Genomic DNA, 25,182 nt, shown 5'->3' with positions numbered 1-25,182 from the left:
ACCACATGTTGGAATAATGTTTATATAGTAGGGATGGATTTTTTCCCTGAAACCTTCAGTGCTAGAGTGCAGTCTTGGAAGTCTTGGAGTTAAACACCCTGTCTGCAAAAAGAAAAACCGCAACAACAACAAACCAAACCCACACGCACAAAAGCCCCAAGCCCCCAAAACAGCAAACCCTTAGTTTTAGTAGGCCTATGTCTGTATAGAGGAAAGCAGTGGCTAGTATTACTGGGTATTGATGCTAGAAAAAAGACCAACAGAAGCTAAAAACAATATAGAAAATTAAGAGTAAATTGCATCTTCTTTGCATGTAGTTTTTTTTTATTTAGGTGCTGCATTAAGAACAATTTTGCCAACTTCAGTTGTCACCTTTAAATGTTTTATGGCAGATATATCTGAGCGGATTAGGCAGTGAAATTTGTAGTCTGATCTGCATAGTGTGACTTTGTAGGCTGGTAATTAGCATGGATACATAATATTCAGTGAGTTGGATGATTGGTGTTAGGTCTTCTCATATAGGAGGTGAACCCAAGAAATTCGCTAAAAGTTATTTATGATATTAAGCAATGTACAGCTTTGCTAACAAGCGTAGATCCAGGGATCTTTGAAATGGTTGGTATTACATCTCTGAAACTGTCAAGATGGATTTCTTCTGGTTCTCTTATCTCTAATAATAAAATGAAGCACAAAAAATCATTATTATTGGCCTCGGTCCAACTACAGTACTTGTACTGTCAGAAACGAGCCAGAGAATAAGTGCTTACTTCCATAGATGTATACAGGAGAACTTGGTAAGAACTATGTCGATAATAAAGCAAGCAAATCTGTCTCTTAGTATGAATGTGAAAGAAGTGATCTGCTGAATAATACATTCTTTAAACCTTTTCTGACAACATTCATGCTTTTGTAACATTAGCTGGTACTTTAAAAGGTTTTGAATGTGCTTGGTTTCTTACAGCTCACACTCCGGATAACAGCTTCCTTGGATTTGTGGTGGAGCAGCATCTGAATTCCAGTGACATTAAACACATTAATGACATCAAGAGGCAGAACCAATCTCTCGTTTATGGCAAAGTAGACAATTTCTGGAAGGTAAGTTTTCTATATTGATATACTTGAGGAAATTTATTTTGATCAATATAATAAAGTATAACTCTACACTTAAAAGTATCCCTTCTCTCTAAAACCATTAAGCTCTTTTTATGAAAATAAACATATTTAAATATTTAAAGTGAACATTTTTAAGTCTTTCTGATGAGGAAACTTCTGTTCACATTAATGTGGATTTTTTCATTTTTATGTAAACCTCTCTGTTAGAATAAAGATTTTTTTTCCATGTTCTTTATACGACAATTTTGGAAACTGCAGAAGCTGTTAAAAGTAATGTAAAATTGAAGGTGTCGGATATGTTGTGAACTTGAATCAGTCATAAATGTCAGTTATTTCTTTTCTTATATCTGTAACCAAAACTATGCTGCATTTTGAACTGGAAATTGTGTTTCACTAAAGAACCTAGAAGCATTCAATCTAATTTTATCTCCCTGTAATGATATCAGAGTTTTGTTTCTTAAATATGACTGTTACTGTGTTGCCTCACATCTACAGATGAGAGCTGCAGAATAACACCACCAAATTTTGGTCATTTTTTCTTCAATTTAAAGTGTAATGTGTTTTTAAGCTCACAGTGGTCTCTGCTTTTTGTCCACTGTCCTTTCCTGGAGCTCCCTTTTCCAGGCTGCAACCTGTGTTGAGTGTCTGGTGCAGTTTTCAAAGACGTTCTGTTAGTAAGTAACAACAGAATTTCTTCAAAATTACCTCTAGCTCTGTGAGTCCATACACTCTGTATGCCTTCCATCCTGCCTAAAAAGATATTATTTTAAGTCTCTTGTCAACTGAAAAAGCAACTGATCAGAACATATGGTGCCATACTGTTGTTGTTTAACCCCAGCCGACAGCTAAGCCCCACCCAGCTGCTCACTCACTCTCCTGTGGTGGAATAGGAGAGAGAATCAAAGAGTGAAAAAAATCGTGGGTTGAGACAATCCAGTTAAGCAAAGGTATTCATACACCACTTCCCATGGGCAGGGAGGTGTTCAGCCATCTCCAGGGAGCAGGGCTCCCATCACACGTAATGGCTGCTTGGGAAGACAAATTCCATCCCTCTGAATGTCCCTCCTTCCCCCTTCCTTCTTCCCCCAGCTTTTATTGCTGAGTGTGACATCATGCAGTTCCTTCTTCCCCCAGCTTTTATTGCTGAGTGTGACATCATGCAGTCTGGGACATCCCTTTGGTCAGTTGGGGTCAGGCATCCCAGCTGTGTCCCCTCCCAACATCTTGTGCACCCCTGGCCCATTCACTGGTGGAGTGGGATGAGAGGCAGAAAGGGCCTTGACTGTGTGTGAGCAGTGCTCAGCCATGGCTAAAATATCCCTGAATTACCAGCACTGTTTCCAGCACAAATCCAAAACACAGCCCCATACCAGCTACTGTGAAGGAAATTAACTCAACCCCAGCCCAAACCAGCATGTATATGGGACCAAACAATATGACAGTGTGAGAGCACTTATGTCTCACATTTTATTTCCATTTCTCTTCATTGGCATGCACAGTTTTCTGTAACCACAGAAGCAAGATTTAGTCTGATAGCTGTGATTGTATGGAACAAATTTTCAGGAAAAACAATAGCTACAAGTAAATGGTCTATCTGCATGACAAAATACCCAAAAACTTAAGAGAAATGGGAGAATGTTGTCAGTGGTAGCAAAAAGATAGAGCTGCTTGCTTCTTGGCTGCTGTCCTGAGAGAAATATGTATATTAGCTGTGCATGTTTGATTGAAATCTCAGGTTTATATTTGGGCTTATATCACTAAATGGGGTAATCTGTGTCTTTAAACTGAAATTTTGCTTTACAATATAGTAAATACTGCATTAATTATTCTTTTTGACTCATGGTATAGAATGACTTTGCATGCTTGCCCTCTTTGGAGGTCTGCAAAATACTGGAGCAGAGCTGGGATCTTTTCGTTCAAATCTTTTCTAACTGAAGCTCTTAGACTTTTAGTTCCTGATCTCATTATCAGTCTCTCAGGGACAGTTCCATGTCATAATCATCTATATATCCTGACCTGATTTGTAGTGCATGTCAGCACGATAGCCTGTTGAGTACCAGCTGGATTTAAGGAACAAGGTAGTTGCTTCATCACCAGGGTGTTTTTTTTTCAGAGATATATACCTTTCTCAGTTTATTCAGTGTGCATGAATTCAGAAATATTTATTAATAGCTTATATGCCCAGAGGGGAGATTTGTGATTGCCTAGTCTGAGATTCTGTGTGACATGCAGGATATCCATGGGCTGATTAAGACAAAACCATGGCTTTTTGGAAAAGAACATCCAATCTTGATTTTTAAATAGCATATGATGGAAACCTCACTATTTCCTCTGGTGAAATCCTCAGATAATTACTTTCTCCCTTAAGACTTTGCACTACTTCTGGTGCATGTTTCTAAATGGCAATTTCTAGTCTTAGTAGTAGTTACAGACTTTGCCTACGGGACTGGTGATGCCTCTGTTCTGTTTCCCTGTTGGAATATATGGATTGAGATCAAGAGTGACCCATAGTCATCTCCCAAAAAGCCGGTATGTGCTAAACCACTGAGACCTTTGTGCTTTCTAATCCTTAAGTATTCTCACATGTCTGGTTTTTTCTGAGCTTTTTCAAGATTACTTGCATTCCACTTGAAATGTGAATGGTAGCCAAGGGCATGTGGGCACCAGCACCAAATTGAAAAGAAATCCTATGTGCGATGTTAGGCAGATCCCTTTTCACTGTTAGGAACTTGCATTTAGATGAATGAACAAGACCATTTTTTAGATAATTTTTTTTTTGACCTGTTGCTTTTCAAGTCACCGCTCTGTTCCTACCAGTACTGCCTGTCTTGTTTCTTCCAAGATGTATGACTCAATACCTGGTCGTATTCAAACACTTACTGTATGCTTGTAACGTCGAGCACATTAAAGCTGCAGCTTGCAGACTGGAACTGCAGCCCTGCCCGTATGCCCTGGTACATAATGCACAGTCACTGCAGATGAGCTTTGAGTTGGTGGCAGTCTGGGATGTCTTATCTGGAGTGATAAAATCCAATTCTTGTGAACAACAGAAAGGCTGAACACTAATCTTGTGTCTGTGTAATTTGCTTATTTCATGTTTCCTTCAATTTCCCTGTTCAGTGCTCTTTTCATCTGCCACCATGGCTTGTGTGGAACCAGACTTCACCATGAGAGTGGTGAGACCCTGGAATGGGTTGCCCAGGGAGGTGGTTGAGGCCCCATCCCTGGGGGTCTTTAAGGCCAGGCTGGATGAGGCTCTGGGCAGCCTGGTCTAATGGGAGGTGTCCCTGCTCATGGCAGAGGGGTTGGAACTGGGGGATCCTTGTGGTCCCTTCCAACCCTGACAGATTCTGATCTGTTTTAGCAGAGGACTTTAGAGCCCTAATGGCTCAATGGTTGGACTTGATGATCTTGGAGGTCCCTTCCAACCTAAATGATTCTATGATTCTATTTATCTTGCTCCTTTTCTTCATTCTAAACATGGCCAATTAATGAGAAGTGTAATCTCCACAGAGTGCATGTGTCACTGCTGGGTGTGATGTGTCATTGGAGAAGCACAGTGTTGGGGGAGAGCATTCCAGTCCCTGGACTGAGGTGGTTTTGGGGAGTACTGGTTGCAAATTAATTGTTTCGTTTTAAACCAAGCAGGTTGAAATGGAACTAAGGTATGCACAGAACCTTTTTTCCCTGGGAGTGGGACTAGAATAGCTAACTGCTGTCATGGCTTTATATAGATGTTTATCGGGGTCCCTTTCTGCATCTGGCTAGGCTTGTGAAGGAAGAAAAAAACAAAAACAAAAAACAAAAAACAAAACTGAAGATGCAGATTCTCATTTCAACTTTGCTAGAACCCCCCATATTCCCAGCTCTGCTACTGGGCAGAGTTGGTGAGGCCATCTCAGACCACCTGCTGTGTGCACTAACCAGGTTACTCTGGCTGGAGAATTATGGATTGCTTACATATTACAGTGGGCAAGTCTGGATACCTCTTCCTGGAGGTCGGGAAGGAGGTAAGCTGCAGAGGCTGTAAGGTACATCTTGTGTGCTTCCTTCTGATAACTACATCAGTCTTAAGTGGGTTGAGGATAACAAATAGGAGACTCTGAAGAATTTGCCATGTTTCTAAAGGTTATCCTTAGATGTAAGCTATCAAGGGTCAATATTTGCCAAGTTTTGGGTGTGTTTGTTGTAATTGAGGTTTGAGGTTTTGTCTGGGATATCTGGCAGTACTAAGGAGTAAAGGAAGTCCTATCTTTGACTAAGTGAAAAAGGAGGAATGAATAAAATGTGAGTGAAACCTGTAATGCTCTCCATTATCAAAACTGGCTTTAATTACAGAACATTTCAATTACAAGGGAATGTTTGAAGCCTTTCATGTCATCTTAGCTCTTGTTTCAGTCTAAGTAATTTCTTTGTTCTTCATGCAACTTCCTGTCATACTATTTCAAAACTTGTGCCCTTAATCCTAGAAAGAAAATGAGTTGACATTCATTTTGTACTATTTGCTATTTCTTTTTTTTTTATGGGATGCTGTGAAAGAAGGCAGAATTTTGCTTGTATCAGAAAGAAGCCATCAATGCATGACATACAATTGTGTGATGATTGCTTTAGTAGATTTTATTATAGTGTGTTGGAATTGCCTTTAAAATATTTCTATACTTAAAGTTAAAATTTCTGTTCTTAAAGGTAAGATAATGTGTGAGTTTGTTACTAATGCAGCTCGACAAGATGGGCATTCTTCTTAAATGTAGACTGTCTGCATAACAATTTTTGAACATAAAACAAGGCTGCTCTTACTAATGTCTTCCCTTTATAGCTCCATGTGACATATGTAATTTCCCCATCATATGTCCTCTTGCATGAAGTGGGAGGAAGAAAATGAAGAGAAATCAGAAAAAATTAGACTTCTAGGAATAATTTTGTTAAGTGCAAAATTCCTGCTAGCAGCATTGCATTTTCCTTTCCTTCTCATTGTTTTTTGTGCCTAATATTTAGCAATGTACTTTGGCTGAACATTTAATTTTATTCTTTAAGCTAAAAAACATAAGGAAAGGGAGGAAAGATCCTTCTCACTTTTTTTTTCCCACATGGTCAGTGTATTCACAAACTTGTGGTGGTTTTGTCTTCAAATTTGCAGCAGCCCAGTGGGCTTATCTTGGTCAAAGCCAACTCTAGTTGCTGTCGCCAAGCGCCAGGAGCCTTGTCCTGCTTTATGCCACATAAGAAATTGAAATGAGCCAGACAGTTTAGTCTGGCAACATTTCTGACACTCACCATTTGCTTCTGAAAGAAGTATGGATCAAAAAAACAAGTAAATCAAAGCAAATGAGCAACCATGGGTGCAGTAATTAAGTATACATATATGTACACTTCTGAAATCTTATTCTTCAACATTTATTATGAAAATTATAATTTATTATGAAAAAAAATTTAAAACCATTTTCCACAAATATTTAACTTTCAGACAGGTCAGTGATCAGCTTTGCTTTTTGCAGAACCCTCCAGCTGGAAAATGAATTAGTGAGGTCTTACAATACCAGTTGATGCAATCATCTGCTAGTACTGGATTACCACAAGACCAGCACAACCTTTTCTTCCTGTGGTCTCACTTCTATTTTCTTCCGTATGCCTGTACTTTTCTGCTTCAGAACTTACACTGCACAAGTATGTCTCATTGTTAGTTCTGGAAATTTCCATTCAAAGGAGATGAAGTTCCTGGTTCGCCATTTGTGCGCACTACATGACAGTGCTGGGGTGGTGGTTGGGCTTGATGATCCTAGAGGTCCTTTCTAAGCATAGTGATTCTAGGATTCTATTCTATGACACTGCTAAATCTTTCCAAAACCTCAGTGTTAAGAAAAAAAGGGAGAAAAATTTGCAGATTAAGAAGTGCAAGAAATGATGAATGAAGTAGGTAAAAATGAGGCTATGGAGCTGAATAAGCAGGATTTCTGGCAGACCAGGAAGAACCCAAGTCTTTACTGAGATTTTTTATTCATTCTTTGTGCAAAGATTGTATATGTGCAAATAATATCTGTAGATGCACTAATGTGTGTTTAACGCAGATAAATTTGATAGGTGTCTAACAAAGAAGCAATAAATGGACGTTCAGGGAAGAGCAAAAGCATGCAGAAGTTGCAGAATACTTCCTTTGCATACTCTCTCTTTTGCCAGATATTTCAGCTCTGGGGGTTTTCAGAATCTGTCTATTGATAAACTGAGGTCTCAGTAAGAGATGACTTCAAAGCACTTGTCTAATTGTGAACTTGTGTAAACTTTTTTGCCTCCACAACATTGTCTGTCATGGAGTAGCTAAAATCTCTGACCTGTTGCAGGAGGAATCATTAACTTTTGGATTTTTCTAACCTTGCCTCCTCCTAGCTTTGGCTTCCCTTGTATCAGGATATTATGAATAGTCAATCACTATCCATGTTCTTTATGGCAATTACAGTTCTGTAATTCTACCAAGCTGTCTCTTCCAAGCTGAAGAATCGTTAATGAATCCATTACAGATTGCTGTATGTGACAATGGAAACTGTTCTGTAGTTTGGATTCTTCTTAACCTCTCCAAACCACATCCAGTGTTCTTTGGCTTCTTTCTGAGAAAAGGGACCAAAACCACAACGTTTGTGGAAGGAGAGAACTATGTTTTCACAGAACAGCTCAATGATATTCTCTTTACTATTCCTTTCCAAATAATTCCTGTCATTTACTTGCTTGGTGAGTTAACTGGCTGCTACGGAACACTGATTTTTTTCATGGGCATATAATCATATCCACATAATGCAGTCTTCATTCTTGAGCAGTGCTGGTTAGCTCAGGTCTATTATTCATATGTGAAGCTAGGACTGGCTTTCAACACATGCATCACTTTGTATTGAATTTATTAGTCCTTTTATTTCCTAGTCATTCCATCTTTTAGATCACTCAAGGCTTTCTGAAAAGCAGTAGAACCCTAAGTATTGAGTATTGTGATTTTTTTTTCTTCAATATTTTGAAGTTAGTTTCAGTTTTGCTGCTCTGAATAGTATGTATTGACTGCAGTTCTCTGTTCTATCACTTCTCTGTTCTCTTTTGCATGATGATTGTTCATTTACAAGGCTGATTCCCTTCTATCCCAAAAAGACTTAGTTCCTTTAAGACCTTTTGAAGTCTTTCTATGTGCTGGTTGTCCAGCTTGTTGGCCAGCATTCACACAGGGATGTGGAGGAACAGTGTACAGAATTTACATGACAAAAATAGTGAGTGAAAGTAGAATTCTTAAAAGGTCACTTGCTGCCAAGTAGTAAAGAAACTTGTTGCCTGATTTTAGAGCTATTACTAAGATTATGTGCAAATATTGAGGGAAAGTCTCTGATCTGTGCTGCATATTGGCTACAAATACAGTCTACAGCTAATTGCTTTTGGAATGCTAGTAGTCTTTAAAACTCAAAAACATATGGCACTGAAAATTAAAGTAATTTCTCTTGTTTGCAAACTAGGATAGTGTACTAATTTTTAATTATTTTTTTTAATGCAACATTAAAGCTATTACTCTTCTCTGAGTCTTTTCCAAAAAGCCTTTAATGCTTCAGGTAAGTAGAATATTTGCAGGTATCTCATGGGACTCAAATACCAGGTATTTAGATGAAGATGTGTATTCAGTTATTCATCTGGCAAGGGTGCATCTTACTAAGGTGAGATTCACAATTTTCTTTGCAAAGAAGATAGAGTAATTATTTTGCATCTCTGACAAAAACCAAGTGAAGGCTTGATATTTCAAAATGAGTTTTTTAGTATTATTATGCCAAGTATTGTTCAGGCATGCTGAGATTACAGGTATCTGACAATGGTGTGTCTTTTTTCTCCAATTAGAAATTAATAGGACCTTGGTATTGATTTGTTTATATCTATACTATGAGTAAGAAAGCTGCTGTTTTCTGACAGTATAATAGAAAACGAATGGAAGATCAGAGATGATAAAAATAACATAAGACTGAGTGAATTTCTTCTCTTTCTGGTGTTTGTGGTACAGGAGATAAAAAAAAAAAAGTCGTCTCTGATTGAACACTGCAGCTTAAAATGTGTAGAGACTGAGAATATTTTACTGTTGCTATTACAGGATAAGAAGGCTTATCTGGATGTCATCCACACCTATATGGAGGTCCATGGAACTGTTCATGGGACAAGCACCATTTATATTCCTGGCTACGTAAAAAACCATGGTATACTCAGTGGGCGGGATTTGCAGTTTCTACTGAGAGAAACCAAAGTAAGTTGGTCAAGAGGGAGTATTTGCAAAAATAGCTGTGGATAGACAGTATCTGAAGTGTGTGCATTTCACCTCCTACAAACAGGCTCCAAGTTTAGAAGTATTGGGAAAATAAATGATCAGATGTGAAGGTGCTTAAGTTATCTTCTGTGTTGTATAAGATTATGTTTTTCGTCATGTCCAAGTTTTGTGGATTGACAGCTATTGTAAAATTGGGGTGACAACCTACAGTCACAGGCACATTTAACAGCCAGCTTGAGAAATATGGATAAATATGTTTTTCATTTTCTTCAATGTGCCATTCAGCTCAGGGAGCTTATCAGCTGAGAATGCTCCTTGTTGTATGCCCCTGGTGTGGAGGTTCAGTCCTGATACCTGGCAGCTGTAGAGCCAGCCTGCTGGCATTGCCCTGCAGTTGACTTCCACCTAAAGTGACCCTGCTCTCTTGGGAAGCAAAGAAGAAAAGCAAGCACTCAGTTGGCCATTCAGTTCCTTCCTCCACTTTGGTTGTGCAGAGAGAGCAAGCAAAGAGCGTGCTTTTTGTGCTGTATTTTGCTGTGCCCCATAGTCAAGGGAACTCAAGATAAGGGACAGTATATGCATTGAAATAAGTAAACTTTTGTCCGCATAGTTAGAATGCTTTGTGGGCTTTTCTGTGCCATTCCCATCATCTCTGTGGTACTTTACAACATTAAAACACTTTAGTAGATTACATCTAAATAGGATATTTAACTTTCACTTGGTGAAAGAAGTGGTTTGTGTGTTTAAAATTAGTAAAGTGTGTGGAACTGCACCACTCACTCCCCATTGTTGGTAGTTTCTTGCTGTGCAATTCTACAGAAGAGTCTATTAAAAAAAGAAAAGGAAAAAGCAAGCAGCTCCCAGTCTTCCCACACGACTGCAGAGATCTTCTTTTTGAAATATTTGGGAAAATGATGGTAATTTGACATCTCTGTGTGACAGCTGTTGGCAAATTATTACATTTTAGAGGCAACCACTGTGTGTGTGTATTTGATGCATGCAGATACACATAATGTTGCAGACTAAAAAGTCAACATTTACTTTCGTCATGGATAATACTGAGATTACACAGCTTTTGCCTGTGTGGGGGATGAAATCACTGTGTTAATCATAGTACTAATGTGGGAAGAATATTGACATTGTAATAACTCCAAGCACAAACAGTGACTTTCTTCTGGAGGGGAAAGAAAACCCTGTTCTATTCACTGGAATTGTAAAATAAGCTGATGGCCTTCTTGTAGAATTACTGATGTCCTTATAATTTACAAAGTACAGTTCATAATAATAGCTATGTTTGACTAAGTCTTCCTCTTATTCTTTATCAGCTATCTTGGACATATTACACTAGAAAACTTGATGTTCAATATTAAGTGAACATCTATTGAACAATATTAAGACTAACAACTCATCTAGTTGTTACTGGGTTTATTTGCTGTGCTCTAGGATGCAGTGTAAAGACACATTCAATTGAGGACAAGTTCAAGTTGATACATTCTCATTATGCAGCTCAGCACAGTGCAGTTCTTATGGGGTTTGTGACACAGGAAGCAGGCACAGGAAGTAGCTGGACTAGTTTCACCCAGTGTTAATTGCAATATCAGATGGAAGATGCCATCTGTGATTGTGAAGCACTCCTGGGATCATAAGTTGCTTATTTTTCACAAATGGTATTTTTGTGAAAAGCATGGATCTATGTGGTGGTATTTTCAGAGTCTTTACAAGCAATTTAGATTTTAATGTTTTGTTTTGTTTTTTAAATGCTGTTTTAGTTCCTTGGTTGTTTTATTTTTTTTTTCTTGCTAAGATTGGAGGAAATACTTTGAAAATCTGTTGCATTTCCTAGTAGATGGCTACTACTGATAAACAGTGATAAACACATCAGTACTGAGAAACACAACAATAATAGAAATCTGCATCAGGGAGCCAGTGTCTTTATCACATTATCTTTTTTATACTATCTAATAAACTTTTTTTTTTTTTCAAATTAAGGCTGTAAACAGTATTTTCATATATCTTTTCTCAACATTTGTTAGCAGATTTGCAAAAAAAAAACAAAAGCTGTTTTCCTATTAAGGAAATTATTTATTTATGATGCAGCCAGGCTAACAATACTTTGACCTGATGATAAGCAGTTAAGAGTCCATCTGCTTCTCGTAATACTTACACTGCATTCCCATTTGCCTAACAATAGTATTTCTCATGTTGCAATGAAATGAAACAATTAAATATGGCTTACTGCATCATGAGTTCTGTTTATTATTCCTGTCTAATACTGTGCCAATATATCTACTTTAACAGAAAAACAGCGGCATCCAGAGATTGAGAAGCAGAAACTGAGATTTACCATCTACTTTGTTCAGACTTTTTCTGTTGGAAGTAGATTTTAGGGCAGCTTTTTGTGTAGGTTTCTTTGCTAGCAGATCATTAGTATCTCACAGGTACACTGGCTGTTCTGTCTCAGCATATGGTTGCCTCTCCGTGTTGGTCAACAGACAAGAAGACAAGTCTTCTTGTTTCCTGTACATTCAGTTTCAGATTTTGATATCCTTTAAGAAAAAATACTTTAATGTCGTTTAGCCTAAAACACCACTCACCTGTCTCTGCTGGCCATCTGCTGTCCACATTGGTCAATTGTGTTTATATCAAATGGATCATGGATTGAATTGCCAAAATAAGTGCAGGTTTTCCATAAAAATCAATCTGACTTGAATGGGAGCTTTGTGCCCCAAGGAGCCTCGTGTATGTGTGCATATGCATCCAGTGATGTTCAAGGACACTTTTTAATCATAATCACTTTAATTGCTAGGCAACATGACCAGAGCCCCGTAACGAATTTAGTTATGGGGTTTTGTCACTGGACAATCGATGTGCTTGAAGTATGTGAATAATTGGAGCTCTAACTCCGGGGTGGTAACATCTGTGGGTACAATGCTCACTTCAATCATCTAGGCCTGCTGCTCGCCGTCTCCAGGCAACAAACTTAGTCTTTAAGCTTCCAAAAACTTTCAGATTTTTCTTTTTCTAAACATATGTTTTAAAGAAACCAAGAGCATTGATTGTCCTTCATTGCATGTGATTTCAGCAGTGTGTTAGCAAGTTTTTGTTAGGTCAGCGGACAAATGATCTGGTTTTCAGAAGGTCAGATCTAAATAATAATTTAACAAATCATACAGTTCAGCAGACTCAGCAGTGTTAGGTTCTGTTGCACTGTTTCATTTTGCCCTTAGATAGCAAAATACTGATAGGTGACAGCTCGGTCATGATTCTGGATTAGAGCTTTGCATTTCTAAAATGTACTTGGTCTCTCTGCAGTAATCAGTATAGGACCCAGTTATTCTCAAAAGCATGCAGCTGCCATTTCAACTGGTGTGTATTACAAAGCAACACATTTCAAAATAAGTCTATTTTCCAAGTAGGAGGGGGCTGTTTGAGATTCATCATGGCTAGTTCAGCTGTGTAGCGCATGACAAAAACGAGACATGTCAACAGTTCCTAATGAGAAGATGTAAAGCCATTCATCACGTCAGGGAAAATAGGGTAGGCGAGCTGGCAGCCTTCCTGCCAATTTACATGGCTTCTTGCCAAGTGGGCAGCTGGAGGAGTTGGACCAGACTCTCTTGGAAGAAACCAGTACTGAATTCTTGAGAAATATTCCTCCCTTCAAGAAAGTTTCAGATGCGACTTTTTACTTAAGTCACTGTTAATTTTTGAAGGAATCCAGATTCTTTTACAAAGTGGAATTTATGATTTCTTAATGGTGATTAAGGAGGAAGAAATCCCTGTTTAGACAGTTTAGGAAAAAAAACCTTGCAATGTTGGATAAGTGGAAATAGAAAAACAAACTTTCTTTTTTTCACATTGCCCCTTTTATGAAGTAACACATTTTTTACTTCCACACACTTGACAAAATCAGCTGAAAAGACACTTAACTAGTGATTCTATTCTGAAGTTGTTCCAATCACAAAAGGATTGACTTTTCCAGAAAGTATTTTATATTCATGAGAAAAATGTATCATGATAGTTAACCTTTGCTACACTTCTCTTTCTGTAATTCAGAAGAGAATATCTAAGTTCAGTAAGGAGGCATACAAAAGTGGTGATAGACATACCAACCTGACAGAGTAAATTAGTTAAAGCACAGTAATGTTAGAAAGGGAAGAGGAGAAGATAAACACTTGTGTTTATGGAAGTGTAGCATTTAGTTTCTGGACTACGAAATTTTTCTCTTAAGTATTCAACTAGTCAGAATTACAGTCAGCCAAGTGAAAGATTCACTCCTTATTTTATGCTCTTGTCTATAATTTAGAAAGACTGTTCAAGTACTCATTTTAATAATAGTCTGATCTGGGGCTGTAAACTCCGCATTAAATTCCTTAATGTCAAATGAAAGTCAGTGGTGTCCAAAAAATAAAACAAAACCACACTGTTTTTTCGCAGGAGTGGCTGTGAGGTCCTGTTCAAGCCTCTACCTAGCTACTATACCATGAAAGGAGTGCTTACGTGGTAATCTGAGAAGAGTGGTGTCTTGGATGGTCTCATGCTGGGTAGCCAACTCAAAAGCCTGAAATTCCAAACCAGGGGTTCAGTTCTCTGCAAAGGCAGAAAAGGCTCTCAAGGAGCCTTTCTTATGAAAACCAAAGTATTTCCTGCCTGAAGGTTTCAACATCTGCTTTACTTAACTGGGCAATTGAGATTGCAGGTCCAAATACCTGAGTTTGATTCACTCAGACCTGCTGGCACATACACACTTGGGTAGCCGACCTTGCAAACAAGGAAATGTTTTTTTGGTAAATGGTAACCACGCTGCTGTTACCATCATCGTTTTACATCTATATTTATTTGCTGTGATTTCCTTTAGATATACTTTAATACTGTAAACTGCTCCTGACAATCATCTCATTATATGGGGTGTTAGCATACAGGGCCTACTGTGGCATGTGCCCACTTAAAGCACTGTAAGAAAAATTACGGTTCTGTCTTTCAAAAACATTTGAAAGGTGGGAAAAATGCTGACATACAGAAGATGAAATTATTTTTTCAAGCACTAATCAGCCAGTAAAGCATAAAGGAATTCTACTCTGCTTAGCAATTTTGCTGTAGCTAACAAAGCAAGGTTAGGACTAGCATACCTGAACCATGTGTACCCACAGTAATGTTACCAGCTTTGTCAAATTTGGAGTTTTGCATCGTAGATCTTCGGCCGTAGGGTGAAGGTGCCTCTCCCTGGTGGACTGTGTTACCAGACCTGGCATCTGGTGAGAGAATGCCCTAAGAGCCATACTCAGCACTTTGTGGTGGAGTCAACAACCTACATTTACCATCACAGAGTGGTGGAAACAATCTTTGCCATTTTTTGTGAGAGAGACTTGTCTTCCACACAGCCCCAACTCTGCTGAGGATGGATGCTTGTTTCACTGGTACCTGAGAATTGTTGCCTGTTATTTCTACTTTTTTTTTTTCCACTTATTTTTCAATTGGTGACTTGCAGCATTTGTTGCATACTTTTAGGAAGTACCTTTACAAATTGTTTTAGGCTTTCTGGAAATAACAAGCTGAATGTATTTCAAGGGATTAGCAATTTAGAGCATCGTAAGAATGACTTGGAGACATTACCTGTGTTCTCTGATGCTTGTTTTTTAAATCATTATGCATGTGACTTTCTCCAGGCAATTCAGATAGTCCTCAGTTTTGCTCTTTATACCTTACAAAAATACTAGCTCCCTAATCAAGGACCATTAATAAAGGGCATTTTTCAGGAGCAGAGTCTTGACTCAGTTTGGGAGTTTCAGCTGACCTGAAGGCAGTGTGATGGGGAGTGAGAGAAGGTTTTGGAGGGTCGGAGGAAGAAGCTCAGGGGGCTGTGGGCAGCTGTGAGCCAGGCTTCAACCTTGGGCCACCAAGGCAGCACAGCGCCCACACAGGCACCCTTGTAGCAATCAGACACATTCTTCTTTCTTTCTTCAAGGGTATGGTGCTGCTTAGAGGTAAGGCTGGAAAATGGATGTGAAGCAGGTGGTAAGCTATTTATTATAGATTAAGTGTTGACAGTGTGCTCTGTGCTGTCAAAACATAAAACGCTGTTTCTTTCCCTGTGGAGCTTCCTCCTAAATAAACGGACCAGTCAGAGACAGAACTGTTCAGCAGTGCACAGCAGCGGTTTATTAAAAAGTGAAAAATGAAGCAAACAAACCAGCATTCTCCACATAACAGACAAACACAGGATCATAGGAGAATTGATACTTCAGGTGGTTTAATTGCTGGTTCTCAGCTGGTTTTCTGCCTGAACTAAGGAGTAGTTTAAGTAAATAACATTATGTGTGCAGATTGCTTGAAATGGTTTCATGTCTGTAATTGATAATTTTCAAGGGATTACCTTTTTTAAATTAAGCCTCTTTTGAGATAATTTTTTTTAGATGATTTTCATCTCTCTTGAGATGAAATTTAGTATGTTTTTTCTCTGACTACTAGGTAGTGCATCTTATGCTGTATGTAAAGCCCAAATTTAGATAATCTAGCTGTAGTGGAAATTGTCTTCCAGATCTTTGGTTTTTATCAGCCACCAGAGAGTTTCCTGTAAGATTTAAATCTGTGAGATAGCTGAGAACTTTTTGCAAGTAGGTGGGTTTTGTAAGCTGAATATTGAAAACCAAAACATCAGTATTGCACTCCATGCAGTGAAAATTGTGTGTCCTCAACTACGCTGAGGAATGTTAACTTGCTTTTTAAAATGAGCCAGCTCAGAACTTGTACTGGTGCCGTGGGTTGGAGAGGATTGATGCTGCAGTGCCCGTGCGTGACAATTCCCACCGCAGACAGGATTATGCATCAATGCTAAGATCAGCTCCTAGAAAGGGCCTTCAGGTTGGAATCCTCTGTTCCTGGGATTAATTTCCATGTGCAGAAAATTTAATGCAGAGTAGTATGATTTAACCTCTTTGAATACATACATCCTGAATACACGATCCTAATAGTTATGAAGGTTGCTATTTATTTTCTTGAAAAAGGCAGTAGCTGCATATATACATCATGCAGCAATGCTGAGAAATTGTTACTACAAATCAGAGCTTGTAATTCTCCCATAATGCAGATGTTCAAATAAAGATGAGTAATACTCTATTTAATTCAGGGGCTTTAATTATGGGGGGCCAGGGAAGGGGTCAAGATTGAAATAAAAGCCAAGCAACTCTGAAAAAAATATTACATGTCTTTACATTGGAGAAAAGCACTGCCCTTTCTAGGCCACCTGTAATCTCAGCAGGTGTAGGAACAGCTTTGCAAGGCATTTTAGCTCCTTCAGTTTACCTTTCAGGCGCTGAACCCTCTTAATCCTATGCAAGCTCTTGCTGCCTACAGGCACGATGTCTTCAGCTGATCGTTGCTGCCATCTACCGTTTTAATTAGCAGACTTAATCAGCCTGGCAGCAGCATGTTCCGAGTGGCAAAACCGGCAGGTTAGCCCATGGGGGAGAGAGGGACAACAGTAGAGTAGCTGTTCCGGGAGGCTGCTGCAGTAAACCTGTAGCTACAAGAGAGCCACAGCGGTTTCATTTCAGACCAGCAAACTACTTTTTTTTTTTTTCCCCAAAAAAATAACTGAAAGGGTCTGTTGTTGCTTCAGCTCCATGAAAAATCACCTCAGCTCATTACAGAAGATTATTGTCAAATGTGTTTTACAGGACATTCTGTTACAGCTTGGATAGGAGGGAGTAAGCTGCTAAATTTCTCCCATCTTCCTCTTAATGTTACATATTTTTAGGCTGATATATTTCCAATGCTTTGTTGTTTATTTTAAATTAGCTTTAATTTTTTGTAAAGAACAAAAATTAAGACAGTGCTTATTTTCTACTTTTCAGCTGTTTGTTGGTCTTGGATTTCCATATGAAGGACCAGCTCCTTTAGAAGCTATTGCTAATGGATGTGCTTTCCTAAATTTAAGATTTAACCCACCAAAAAGCAGCAAAAACACAGAATTTTTCAAAGGCAAACCTACACTCCGAGAGGTAAGCTTTATCAATCTTGGTAGTTCCTTTATTGAAAATGATTGTGGATTTCTTTTTAGTAACACAACACAGGAAAAATTGCATAAACGTTCACAGTTTGTTGCAAAAGGTGTGCAACTGTTATTTGCTTTAGCTATTGATAGGATTATCAGTCCTTATTTTTATAGGCTAATAAAAGTTTTCCATTAACATACTGTTGAGCTTTACCTCTAGATTGGCTTGTGTGTACTTTCTGCTAATTCTTACTGATGGACCATAAACTGAAGTTTCACTTGAAAACCTGATGTTGTGCCCAGGAACAGATCGTGTCACCTGATACACGATGTGACGTTTGAAAGCAGTTTATTTTGCTGAAGAAACAAAAATTAACTGTGTACTAGGCAGGAAGTGAATAGGTGTTAAAGTAAATTATAAAATGCCATTTGTGGCTTGTTGTGTGTTTGGGGATTATTATGTTCTTTTCCTCAGAAAAGACCAGCTCAAGGCACCATTGAGCTTAGGTGTTGGTGGTCACAGCCCACCATGTTTGAGGTTAAACACTGAAGGCATTTGGAAAACAGACTCTTTAAGATAACAGGAAAACCAAACCTCAAGCTTTCAAAACAGCTAGTGTGTTTAGATTCTAAAGTGAAAAATGAAGCTGGGTAAACGAGCCCCTCATCCTGGCACTGATTTGGGAATATTTTTCTTCTTCAGTGTAGGTAGAATTCAACCTATACCACCTAGAAGTGTTTAGCTGTTATGTAGCCATTTCTGACATTAGACACATCTTTTGTCTGTGACCATGGCTTGTTTGTAGGTGTATATGCATATTTTCTATACGTACCTACCTGAAGGGAAAGCTTTATGGGAACGCTTAAGATTACAAGAACTTTGCACAGCCATATTTCCCAATAAAAGTTATAGCTTGGGCTATATGAATTGCTTACTGAGCAGTGCCACGTAGTTGATAAGCAGAAGGCAGTTTTCCATTTTAAACCAGGAACATAAATTCCTTCTGGTTTTATGATCCAGGGCTGTAGTTGCCTTTCAGCTCATCACACACTCAGCTTGTACAGGATGAGAGTTCAGACTCGCCCCTTCTCACAGCTTGTGTCTCTAGTGAAGGAGAGAGCAATAAGGGAAAAAAAGTCTGTTTAAACTTTCTCCTTGGGCTTGGCACCTTTCAAATCTTTTCTTCTGTGGGCTGCTTAACTGTTTGCCTCGTTTCCAGTTGTTCTGTGCCCCAACACTAACTGGTCAGGCTCAGTAAGTAATCTGGACCCACTTAACTCTTCAGTAGGAGCTGTAGTGCTTGGAATGCTGTGCTAAATCCCACTGGCATGTGTCAGTGCTAACAGAAATGCTGTGCACCCGACTTGCACAGAAAAATAATATAATGAACATTGTTCATGAATATTGCTATGTCACATGCTCTGCTGACCTATCCTAAGAGGAATCTTTTCTCTAACTGGTTTGCACAATTTAGATCCGATTGCCAGTAATTCATGTGCTGGTTCTTTGGGATTAAGAAGGTCCTTAAATACTTGTCTCAATTTTTTCAGGTGATAAAAGGAGAACAGAAATGCTTGTGTTGTTCTGTGAATTGCTTATCCATAGACCAATTTGAAGACAAGGGCTGTGTTTAGTTCTTTTGTAAAGTAAGCAGTGCAAGTCACTATTTCTTTCTTATTCTAGGAAGAATTTATTGGAGGGGGGAGTTAACTGTTTCCCATCTAGGCCCAAGATGGGGTTCTGTAGTGAAGACTCTACAAAAACTGTAAACAACAATTTTCATTTTAGATCAGTTGTCTTGTGATAGGACATGGTTCTGCTGAGGGAAAAAGGCAGAAGAGGAGGAAAAAAAGAAAAGAAAAAAAATCACCTTCAAGCAGCCTGGTTTCTACCACTATTTATATCAATATTTCTTCTCCATTACAGCCTTACATACCTCCTCCATGCCTCCAAAGAATAAAACATTGTATGCTAAATCTAGTTGAAATGTGTACTTGGTGGGTGTTGTTCCTTTCATTTTCTGCTTTTAGGAAGGAGAAAAAAAAAAGACCTAAATTAGAAATTCTAACTCCAAATCTATTTATAAGAATTCTTAGAGATTTAAATTATAGACAGAGGGAGTATCTTCTGAATATCTAAAACATTAAGCCTCAGCTAATTAAAGCATTTCAGTATAAGGAAATAGGCTTACTATTTTTTGAGAGTATAGATGCAAAATAACTGGTGCAATAAAAATATGTTGCTAGGTAGTCTTAATATTTAGAACAGCTACTAGTCTGAGTAGTTCAGTTGTTTGTCTTCCAGACCAGGTCTGGCTTCAATGTTGCTGTCTGAGATGATAAAGAAAGCCAGGTCTAAGACATAGTTCCTAAAGCTTTGTGGAATTCAAAACACTATTTTATATTCTTATTTTTAAAGGTGCAATAGAAGGTGGTTTGTTGTTACTGCAAGCAGTAGGAATGTAGCTTCTGCCATTTGATGTCCTGGCATAAGGCCTGGGAACTCAGTCTTGGTAACCAAAGTTTTAGGTACATTAGTTTTAGTGGCAGTAGAACAGCTATTGAAAAAAGGTTAGTATAGGTCTGTCTTCAGGAAGCATTGGACTTGTGGGAGGAATTTAAAACACACCGAGGGGAGCACAGTGCAGCTTTTGCTTCCTTTCAGTATGTTCATTTCTGTGTTCCACTCACTCCTGCACAGCCTGTCACAAAATTACTTCTAGTGCCATCCTGCTAGTTTTGAAAGGCATCTCTGATAGAACTTTTCATAGTTATCTCCTTGGGTATTTATTGAATTTGTTTTCTGACAAAGCGATGAGCAGAATATCAGTTAACACTCTTGCTGAGGTCACATTACTCTTGTACTATCAGCAGTGAGAGTCAGAATTCATCCAAAAGCGATAGAAATGATTCTTTATTCACTGCTACTCACAGAAGCTTGGAAATGTTTGAAATGTGGAGGAGAGACAGGGTGAGGACACTGTCTGAAGGTGAGACAGGGCGAGGATGACAGCTCTTGAGTCACGCAGGTCTAACCAGGACTGGTAGCAATTACAGGTTGTGAAAGCAGAGGGCTGCTCTGTGAGTGAGCTGTGGGGAAGCAGGGTCACACTGCAAGTTATTTCAGTAAGTGTCAAGTCTTCTGTGATGTGGTCATTAGGAGGATCAAAGCTACGTATGAGAGGTGCATAAATGTTACTTGTGATCTGCATTATTTTCTGGTTCTCCGTTTTCCAACTAAACTCACTCTCTAAATTAAAACACAGGAAATCTGAAAGAAATCTTGGAAGGCATGAGTTAGACCATTAGATTCTAGCTGAATTGCATTATCCCAGTGCATTTCATCTAAAAATCTGATGAAGAAAGTGAGAAGGAAGGATATATTGACACATTAATTTTTACCAATATTATTTCTTCCTTTCAGTTGACATCTCAGCATCCTTATGCTGAAGTTTACATTGGGAAGCCCCATGTCTGGACTGTAGACATCAATGATCTTTCTGAAGTTGAGAAGGCTGTGAAATCAATTTTGAATCAAAAGGTGAGAAAAGTGTTTTCGATTTGTCATCAGTGCTTGAAGGGGTGTGTTGTGCACGCAGAATGCTTCCTAATGTTAATCTAATTAAAGTAGAATGCTGCACTTTGGTAGGATATTGGGGAAAAAATGTTGTTATTTCTCTGGTGTATCTACTCTAGCATGTTTTAGTATGGGATATGTCAGATTTTTTACCTGGAAAAAAAAAAGCATGAGTGATTTGTATAGAAATATGAATTCCATATGTAACTTACACAGCTATCTGCATTTTCTGTGCATTCAGTGAGGAAATTTCCTTGTTGATTCTTAGTGTTGCAGGCTGCCCAAATGCGTGTTCAGCTCCTTTGACTGACTCTGTAGCCTTGACATAACTGTCACTGAAGTGCTCGTGCACTTGCAGCTTGAAATTGTAATGAGGGCACTTCAAGTTAAAAAAAAAAAAAAGTTTGAAATAATTTTCAAAGGTATCCCATACTTTTTTGTCGTACTGTTTTCTTTTTCTCTTCAACTCCAGAACTGAACCTAGGAGCTCTGGAATCCTGCAGGGTCCCAGGCTAGCTTTAGATCCATTACTTTGCAGTGCGCCCTGAGTTCCTTTAAGGATAGTCACTGAGCAGCTTTTATTGCCTTTACAAAGGAGCAAAAGTCAGCTTAAACTGCTGATGGGTTTGCAAAATTGCGATCTGTTAATGAGTTTATTTGTATTTCTTGTTGCTACTTACTCTGTAATGTGGTATTTGGAATGCGGGCGGCTAACATACAGGGCACCACAAAGTTCACTTAAACAAAAACCCCTCTAACCTGAACACACCATGTTTTCACAGATTGACCCTTATTTGCCCTATGAATTCACATGCGAGGGAATGCTTCAAAGGATGAATGCATTTATTGAAAGACAGGTATGAACTTTTATGGTGGATCAATCTTTTATTTTATGTAGGAAAAGGACAGCCCTCTCCATTTTGAATCTTCTCAGTGTTGTTGCCGTTCAGGTAGAAATAGTAGCTGTGCAGTCCTGTCTGGGCAGTTGTTTGCTCAGGTGAAGTTCCTCTGGGAGGCCCGCATGGACTCAGAGATTAACTTCTGTGGACTTGGCCATGTAGGGCTAGGGAGGCTTCTTCCAGGTACGGCACCAGTGACACTCTTCATGTGTAAAGAGACTGACTACAAATTAAGCTGAAGTGCTGGCTACCAGAACATTCGTTCTGCCTCTCAGTTTGCCACTGGGCTCCGATTCATCTGCGAGTGTCTGATTTATCATATGTCCTTGCAAAAACAGAGATTTATTTTTTTTTAATTGATTTATAAAGAACCTTCCTTCTTCTGATGTTAAAGCAGAAAGGCAAAGTAATTTTTCAGTGTACGTGTGACTTCTTCAAATGCATACTCGCAAAAAATCTTTGGATCATCAAGTGTCCCGTAAATATAGAGATACTTTTGTGGTAGAATTGCACTTAGGCCAAAGCCTCTGGACAGATTTTTTAAGCATTCAGATTCAATCAATAAAGCTTTAAATAGTTCAGAAATCAGTTACTTAAAGGACTTTTGGTCCCCATGCATTATTGCTAGCTGAGAGCTGCACAAGGTACTGAGTTGGAGTAATAAACTGCAGCGATTTATATGGTGGGATGCTGATTTCTAAAAATGCTGTGTTTGCTTGGACTTCTGCCCAAGGCCAGATCTGTTGCAGCAGCCAGCTCCCCTTTTGTTCTGCCTGCTGCAGAAGAGAGATAGGAATAACCTCTATCTCTGATACACCAGTTGACTTCCAGGGTTGCTTTCAAAAGCACTGCACATGTTCCTGTTCCTGTGTTTCTGAGAGGACAGAATTACAGACCAAAAAAAAAGTAACACGGCTTCATGTCAGAAGTCAAGTTAATGTAACGTAGCTCAAACTGTTGCCAGGTTTCCTGCCAATAAACACTTCATGCTTTTTACAGCTGTATTGATGACGTTGCTTGTAAATGTATCTGCTTCTTTTGATTTTTCTGCCAGTTGCTATAATTGAGAGTTTCTGTCAATACAGGAAGAAATGGAGCTCAGTGTAAGGGAGAAAAAGAATCTAGAGATAGCGTCTGTGGGGCAAACCTGTCTCTCCTCCTCTCTGACAGGCCAGGCTAAGCCCTGGTCCGTGCCATGTGCTTCTCAGAAATAAATACAGCATTGTAATTTTGTTCATTGCTTGGACTAATTGTCAAAAGCTGTTATTGTTTCACAGCCCCCAGGTTGCTCAAGCATCATTATTAGCTGCATGCACTTCACACTGTGCCTGGTTGTCACATCAGATGGAAAAAAAATACAAGTTTGAGACGTTATTTTGAAGAGTTCAGGGCGGGAGGCAGGCAGAACAGAGAAAGCAGCATGAACTTGGAGCAGGAACAAAGATGCATGGAGTTGACTGGCTCAGTGGTTGTGGGGTGCCTTAGCCAGAAGAGTGTGGCCTTCAAGGGAGGTTTGAAAGTGAAGAGGACAGGGCCAGACACAGTCACCCACAAATTACCCTGTGGGACAGCGCAACTGTAGGCTTTAAAGGAGTTGTCCAGAGTTCTCCTTCTGGGGCCTTGGCCCAGGATCAGGAGGGAGGACCGGTCACGAGAAAGGTTTAGTGAATTACCCAAATCTTCAGATGCAACAGCTGAACTGAAGGTCTTTAAGATCTGAAGTAAGACAACTGCTGTGTGTGAGCTGTGGCCTCACTCTTAGCAGTGCCACCTTCAGCTGGATTAGGACAGCTTTCACTCCCAGCTGCTCCTCCCTGCTCGTGCCAGTGGCCAGTGTGGCTGTTCGGTTTGTCTGTGCCACTCCAGAATCCAGCTCTGGTGCCCTTTGCTCTGTGCCTGCCCAGACAGCTGCAGCAGCTCTGCAGGGCGGGAACCCACGGGTGGGACTGCTGAAGGTGGCACTGCCATCAAAGGAGTGCCTGAAGCCACCATGGGAAGCCTGGGAGGTGTTGGATGTGGCGGGCTGGGCTGGTGGAGCAGACATGCTGACTTTGAAAGATGTCATCAAGCACAGTGCTTGGCAACCCAGCAGAAAATGGTTTTGGCAGGGCTCCACTAGGTTAGCAAGCTGCGCTGGCTCAGCAGAGGGTCAGCTGAGCACCAGAACTTGGCAAAAGGAGTGGAGTGAGAATACCAATCCAAGAGCAAGAAAAGCCAGAGGAAGGAGGACACCTTCTTTGATGGCAGGGCAAAGCATGTCTCACCTTGAAATTGTGATTATAAGTAAAAAAAACATAACACAGTCTCTGGTGAAGCTTAACCTTCTGTTTTACATAACATCTTTGTGTAACCCTTACGCATGTAGGGTTATGGGGCAAGAGAGACTGGGGTGAGGATACCAAATTTAGGTTGCTAAGATAGTTTATAGGAAAACTAGCCGGAGACAGAAAACTGAAACACCCCCCTGTGTGCTGGTACCTGTGAAGGTGATGCACTCTGAGGCATGCTACAAGGTGGCTTAAGCTGAGGAAGGCTCCCCACTAAGCTGTGGACTGGAAATGGGAGGCTCTGCACAGTTTTTGAGAATTTCAACAAAGATGTTAAAAGCTGAAGCCCCAGCAAATGGTGAAGGCTCACAAGTGATTCACTGTCTGAAAAATGTTGTATTCTGCCTGCAGTAGCTGTGAACCCCATCGGATATTACAGTATTGTATTGTATGTATTACATATCGTACATAGCTATATTGGGGTGCTGGATTGGCTTTTGAACCTGTATAGATTTCCTCCTGCATCTAGTATTTTAAAGATTGATTTATAAAAGGACAGAGTAAGCAAGGCACTTAAGTTCAAATAGTAAAATAACCTTTTTGAAACAACCTCATTAAGAGGTATCTCCAACAATCTATTGTTAACCTGTTTTTTTAGATGCTGTTAAAATTATTCCGCCATAAATATGCTCTAAATATACTGATTTATTTTTTGAGTATGGAACAAGGAAACTGGTTTAGGGATGCATCAGTGGAAGTTCAGAACAGATTTTGGGTAAGATTGTTCACTGAGTGGGTGGGTAAGCACTGGAACGTGCTCCCCAGGGAAGTGATTGTGGCCAAGCTATCTTGTCAGTGTTCTAGAAGCACTCAGACAGTGCTCTTGGATATATGGTTTAGCTTTTAGGTTGCCCTGTTGTCCTGGAGTTGGGAGTTGGACTCCATGGTCTTTGTGGGTCCCTTCCAACTCAAGATATTCTGTGAGTCATTATTGTATAATATTAAATCTATGGTTAGATCTGGGAGTATGAGGATGTCCCCCTGCAGCAGGAGAAATCTGA

At 39.4% G+C, this 25,182-nt stretch overlaps 1 protein-coding gene across 1 annotated transcript in view; it reads left to right on the top strand.

Moving 5' to 3' along the window:
• Positions 1-961: 961 nt before the first annotated feature.
• LOC103780966 (alpha-1,6-mannosylglycoprotein 6-beta-N-acetylglucosaminyltransferase A-like) overlaps positions 962-25,182 on the top strand; it is a gene marked incomplete at both ends in the record, with an annotated part of 25,454 nt that continues 1,233 nt past the window's right edge. The window contains 5 exon segments of the mRNA XM_008948671.1: positions 962-1,095; positions 9,215-9,364; positions 17,239-17,385; positions 20,803-20,919; positions 21,738-21,812. Of these exon segments, the coding sequence (XP_008946919.1) occupies positions 962-1,095; positions 9,215-9,364; positions 17,239-17,385; positions 20,803-20,919; positions 21,738-21,812 (623 nt within the window).

This window comes from Merops nubicus, unplaced genomic scaffold, assembly GCF_000691845.1.
Source record: "Merops nubicus isolate BGI_N331 unplaced genomic scaffold, ASM69184v1 scaffold20001, whole genome shotgun sequence".
NCBI lineage: Eukaryota > Metazoa > Chordata > Aves > Coraciiformes > Meropidae > Merops > Merops nubicus.
This window is presented reverse-complemented; position numbering and strand designations above follow the sequence as displayed.